This window comes from Helobdella robusta (assembly GCF_000326865.2).
Source record: "Helobdella robusta unplaced genomic scaffold HELROscaffold_83, whole genome shotgun sequence".
Lineage (NCBI taxonomy): Eukaryota > Metazoa > Annelida > Clitellata > Rhynchobdellida > Glossiphoniidae > Helobdella > Helobdella robusta.
In genome coordinates this window covers 326,935-332,934 of record NW_008705481.1, presented here as the reverse complement: position 1 = coordinate 332,934, position 6,000 = coordinate 326,935, and the positions used below count along the sequence as shown (strand labels likewise).

The 6,000-nt window shown below is 44.6% G+C and overlaps 1 protein-coding gene across 1 annotated transcript in view; it reads right to left on the bottom strand.

Moving 5' to 3' along the window:
- Nucleotides 1-6,000, bottom strand: part of HELRODRAFT_194551 (hypothetical protein) — a gene marked incomplete at its 5' end in the record, with an annotated part of 36,264 nt that overhangs the window by 3,667 nt on the left and 26,597 nt on the right. The window contains 14 exons of the mRNA XM_009032562.1: nt 1-72; nt 328-498; nt 596-703; nt 1,034-1,141; nt 1,407-1,590; nt 1,695-2,098; nt 2,287-2,432; nt 2,827-3,021; nt 3,367-3,515; nt 3,673-3,770; nt 4,217-4,307; nt 4,560-4,670; nt 5,005-5,105; nt 5,721-5,832. The exon at nt 1-72 is cut by the window's left edge and continues 74 nt beyond it. Coding sequence (XP_009030810.1) covers nt 1-72; nt 328-498; nt 596-703; nt 1,034-1,141; nt 1,407-1,590; nt 1,695-2,098; nt 2,287-2,432; nt 2,827-3,021; nt 3,367-3,515; nt 3,673-3,770; nt 4,217-4,307; nt 4,560-4,670; nt 5,005-5,105; nt 5,721-5,832 — 2,050 coding nt within the window. The remainder of the gene's footprint in view (nt 73-327; nt 499-595; nt 704-1,033; nt 1,142-1,406; nt 1,591-1,694; nt 2,099-2,286; nt 2,433-2,826; nt 3,022-3,366; nt 3,516-3,672; nt 3,771-4,216; nt 4,308-4,559; nt 4,671-5,004; nt 5,106-5,720; nt 5,833-6,000) is intronic.

The window sequence follows — 6,000 nt, the reverse complement described above, 5'->3', positions numbered from 1 at the left end:
CTGAATGGCCGCTAACCTCTCGTAGTACCTCGTTATTGGTTGGTCTGGATCCACTGACTGCTTCGTGCAGTTCTGTCGTGGTGGTGGTGTGGTAATGAAGTAAAATTTCAAAAAGTTGAAAAGCAAATAGTGCCATTTAAGCCATCAATTAAGAAATGATCAACACACACACACAGAAACACGCATGCACACATAAAGAGACAAACGCATGCACGCACACACGCATGCATGCACACATACACACAAACGCACGTACACACACACATACACACAACCTCCTTATAGATATCCAATAATGAGATGGATTGCGGATTGTCCTCAATCAACCTCAGGTGAGGATTCAAGGCCACAACCCTCGGCACCGAGTAGTGGATCAAACGTCTGGCCGTCTCCTAATGACGATGAAGATGATAACGATTGTAATGATGGGGGTGATGAGGATGGCGATGGTGGTAATGATAATGATGACGGCGAATGTTGAGTTGCGGTATCAAGTGACTTGGGCGATGATGCTAATGATTTCGATGGAAGTGATGGTGATTATAAATTGTTGAAAAAAAACACTCACCATCTCACTAGAACCTCACTATCTCACCTTTTGTTTGGAGAGGAATACATTCATCATCCTGAAGAGCTGATAAACCCTCTCCTCCCTCCTAGACTCATTCATGCACGTGTTGTTCACCACCAGGTAGGGGTAGATCTGATTGGAGGACGGTGAAAATAATTGCACCAATCATATCATCCTCATCAACATAATCGTCATTATCATCTTATCATCCTCATCATCATCACCTCTAACGCAATCATCCTCCACATCATTATCATCATCATCACCACCATCATTATCACGACCGCCATCCACTACATTCCAATCCGAGGCACGGCAACCTCAATTGTTCCTAATTGTATTTCGTATCTACAGAGCTCAGCTGTTTGTTTGTTTGAATTGGCGAGATACAAGATACGGACGATAGCAAGGTAAAATGGAGATAGCACCAAGTTCATTCATTCCTAGCCCACCACCACCAACCTTTCCATTCTGCCCCCTTATGTAGAGTCTCCTGGTAGCAGAGTTCAACTTATGAACAATGTCCACCTGCGGCAGAAACCTCTCTATCTTCATGTAGTAGCCGTTTTGCTGCGTGCGTGAAATTGTGTGTGTGTGCGTCTGTGCGTGTCTGTGTGTGCGTGCGTGTCTGTGTGTGTGCGTGTCTGTGTGTGTTAAGATGAAAAGAATGCAAAGACGTAGGCAGACAGGCACTACAGATAGATAGATGCTCACGTACACGAACCTTCACTCAATACCTCATCGTCATCGTCAACCACAAGACTCTCACCATGATTACCAGAGAACAAAAGCCACCAGCAGCCACCAGTAGCCACCAACAACCACCCCCACAAACCTGAGGCACGAGGAACTCTCCGGGCAGTTCGATTTCGAGCATGCTCATGTTGAAGTAGCTCAGCACTCGGCACTTCTCCTCAATGAGGAAAGTTTTTGGCAGAGAGCTGATCCTGGTCTCCATGATGCGGATCCACTTCTTCAACTTATTCATCACGTTCTGCAGTCTCGTTGATCCGTGTGCGCTGTTGTGTTTGTTAATGTTCTTATTCATTTAGTTACTCGTTCTAAACTTAATAATTGAGAGCCAGGCAATAATCAATGGCACAAACAGCATCTCGAGACTAACCTAAAATCAAAGTCAACAATGAACTGGGCCTTCATCCTCTGGAAGATTGGATCCTGTGCAGCTGTGAGACAACGACGCGCCAACGATTCCGACCCGGCATTTCCAAACATAGACATCAAGGACGACGACATCGCTTGCTGCTGCTGACTCCACGGTGCTCCAACAGACGTTGAAGTGCCGGGGGAGAGAGTGGCAGTAGTAGCTGCCGCCGTTGCAGCCGCGCTCGTTTCAACGCCTACGCCAAAAGTGCTGACGATTTTCTTGATGAAATTAAGGGTGTTGGTGGTGACCTGAGCATCGGTGACGGTGCCGCGACTTTCGAAAGCCACCGTGTAACATTTGGAGAGGGCTTGCTTCAACTGACGCAGAACTTCTTCGTAACAATTCTCACGGAACCAAACCATCTGATGTGAAGTGGTTGATTGATTGACTGGTTGGTTGTTTGAACGAATAGTTGATCGTGTAGAGAGGATATGGAAACGGTTAATTGGTTGAAGCAATAAAACGTTGACAGCGGATGTACAACATAAAACAAAACAAACACACACACAGACAGACAGACAGACAGACACGCACACAGACAGACAGAGACCTGATCGATGATACTCTCGAGCAGTGAGAGGACGGTCGGTTGCGTGTCCCTCTGCATGTGCATGACCCTGCTGCACTTCCACATCGAGTTGGTGGCCTTCATGGGACCCACGTGTTCAGGTGAGTTCAACAGTCCTGCCAGGTTACCTTAAAACGTTTTTTTTCATCTTTATTATGCAGCTCTGTCAAACATAGAGCTGCTTACATGCCATTTTATACCTATAGTTAAACTTCCGTGCTACGAAGGCTGTTGTACACTATTCACACGACACAACGCTCATACATAATTTGTATGCACGCGCAAGCACCGCATCATACACGCATGGCGTATGATAGCCTTTAAGTTTCGGTTGGACAGTATTCGAACCATGCCATCGCGTAATAGCAGCAAGAGACATGGCACTTCTACCGACTGAGCTAACTCGCCGACCGTAGATGTTGATACTGTGGAGTCTTGTTGTGCGGATGTTTGTTCAAGTCAACAAAAACAAAGCAGCAGCAACAACAAAAAAATTATTAACAAAAACAAAAACAAACAAACCATGACTCATATCGGCTGGTGGAGGTGAGAGAAGTGAGGTGGAACTCATGGCAGTGACGGGGGTAACACTGAGGGGAGCTGTCGCTGATGACGTCGACGAAGTTGCTGCTGCTGCTGTTGATGACGTTGTTGTTGATGTTGTTGCGGTCGTAGTAGATGTAGTTGTTCCGGTGGCAGAGGATGACGAACGGTTGTCTGATGGGCAACAAATCGGTGTCTCAAGTTGTGACGATGATAAATATAAGGAAACAAAACAAAACAAGATAGCAGGAACAAGAAACAACTAGAAGAGTTAAATATGGAAGAAACCTAAAGCAGTAACTAAACTAAATTTGATAGCAGGCAGACATTCACATACAAATGCATACAAACACACCAACAAATAAACACACACAACACACAGTCAACACACACAAACACAGAAAAACAAACAAATAAACAAACAAGAAAACAAAAAAACAAAGCGAAATACACAAACAAAGCGAGACACACAAACAAACAAAGAAAGGCAAAGACACGAACAAAGAAAGACAAACATACAAATTTCCCTCTGTTCGACTTTCAGGGTGAGGTAGAGGGTCCTCGTGGGGAAGTAGACGGCCTGCGGGTAGACAGATCCGACCTTGCTGATCAGGTTGATGACGTAACGTGTCTCGCTTCTGATCAGGCACGATAATAGCTGTGGTATCCTGGAGGTGAATGAGATGATGAGGATGACGTCATTACAATTATCCTCCTCCTCCTCCTCATCATAATCATCATCGATATCTCTCTCATTACCACATCATTACAATCATCGTCACCACCACCACCGCCGCCACCACCACCACCACCACCACCACTGACCACACGAGCCAGAATGCCGTGGGGATGCCTCCCGAATGCTTCTCCAGCTGTTCGGTCAACTGGTTACTCTCATCATCGTACGATAACAACCACAGTATCTGTTATCACCATCATCATCATCAGTATTATTATTATCATCATCAGTATTATTATTATTATTATTAGTAGTAGTAGTAGTAGTAGGAGTAGTAGTAGTAGTGGGTAGTAGTAGTAGTAGTAGTATTATTATTACTTTAACTATAATTATGAGGATGATGGTGCTGATGATGATATGGTGCTGACGACGATAATGATATGAAAATTATGATAGGAATGACGATTACAACAACGACCATAATTAACCCAACTGTTAAAATCGTCGTCTTTCTTCCGATCTCATCATCGTCATCAACACCTCGCCAACATCATCGTCATCACAGCCACCACCATCATCGTCATCACAGCCACCACCATCATCATCATCACCACCACCATCATCATCGTCATCATCATCACCACCACCATCATCATCATCACCACTATCACCACCACCATCAGGAGTTACCTTGGCAATGTACTTCCTTGATTTGATCTCATTCTGGTTGCGACATGCTTGCAAGTAGCAGACGATCGTACTTATTGCTAGCTGCATTGTCCTGTGGAGGGGTGTGTGTGTATTTGTTTGTATGTGTGTGTGTGTGTGTGTGTATTTGTTTGTATGTGTGTGTATGGGTATGACTGATTGTTTCACATATCAGAAGACACCACAAATGCACCAGACCAGACACGTGGCACTGATGGAGGTGAGAAGAGCTCCACCAAGATGTCTCCTGACTCTAAAACCAACATATCGTCACCACACGATAGTACACACACACACACACAGCAGCACACGCGACTACACCAACCTCTCCCTGATGAAGAGGGCCTCCAGATACTCCCCCCATAAAAACCAAGCTTTCACTTGAGCGTCGTGTAACTGAACCGCAGCTGAAAACGCTTTGTTAGCCTCCTCAGACCTTCATCGTTATCATTATCATCATCATCATCGTTATCAACATCGTTATCATCATCGTTATCACATTCATCATCGTTACCAGTATCACAATCGTCGTCGTTATCATTATCATCATCGTTATCAGCATCAATGCGACCATTATCATCACAATTCCGCGGTTTCTTAAACTTCATTATCGCCGTGACTATCGTACCGACCTTCACCATCATCATTATCACCAGCGCCGTTTCACCATCATTACCCACATTACCAACACCACCACCACCACTATCATCATCATCCATATTATCATCATCATCACCCCTCTCCACATCATCATCATCATCATCACCAACTTGGCCATCTGGACGAGAAACAATCCTTTGAGTGCATAGAATTCTGAGATCATCTCCTTCGTGAAGTACTTCAATGTCGTCGATTCTATCACTTCCAAGCCCTTTCATGTGATTGGTCGGGCGGTTGGTTGGTTGGTCGGTTGGTTGATTGGTCGGTTGTTTGGTTGGTTGGTCGGTTGGTTGATTGGTCGGTTGGTTGGTCGATTGGTTGATTGGTTGGTTGATTGGTCGGTTGGTTGGTTGATCGGTCGGTTGGTCGATTGGTAGGTTGGTTGATCGGTCAGTTGGTTGGTCGATTGGTCGGTTGGTCAGTTGGTTGGATGATAAAGTTGTCAGTGGTTGATTAATTGATTAATTGGCTGGTTGGTTAAACAATTAATAAGTGAATTGACTGATTGGTCATTTGATTGGTCATTTGATTGATTGATTGACTGGTTGGATAACTTACTAATAAATCAAACCAAGCAAATGTGAATGTACAAAAGATCTCTGAAATGTATAAGCCAATCGACCAACAAACAAAAAAACGAACCAACCATCCAATCAACCAATCAACAACAAACTAATCAACAATCAATCAACAACCAGCCAACCAACCAACCAATCAATCAATCAAAAGCTAACCAACCAACACAACCCACCAACCAACCAAACAGCCAGCCAGCCAACCAACCAACCAACCAGCTAACCAACCAACCAGCCCCCAACCTACCAACCTCTTGCAACTCACTCTTTCCCATGTTACCAGACATGAGGAGGTAGCACTTGACCTGCTGTCTGATCTTCTGGTAGCAATCCACCACTGGTACACTGGCTATCGAGTGAATTCTGCCAGAGAGTTCCAAGTTACCATCATCATCGTCAACACATTATCAACAACAACAATAACAATAACATCATCATCATCATCAACAACAACAATAGCATCATCATCGTCACACCACCATCATCTCCACCATCCAATCCTTATCACCATCATCATCTCCACCACCCAAT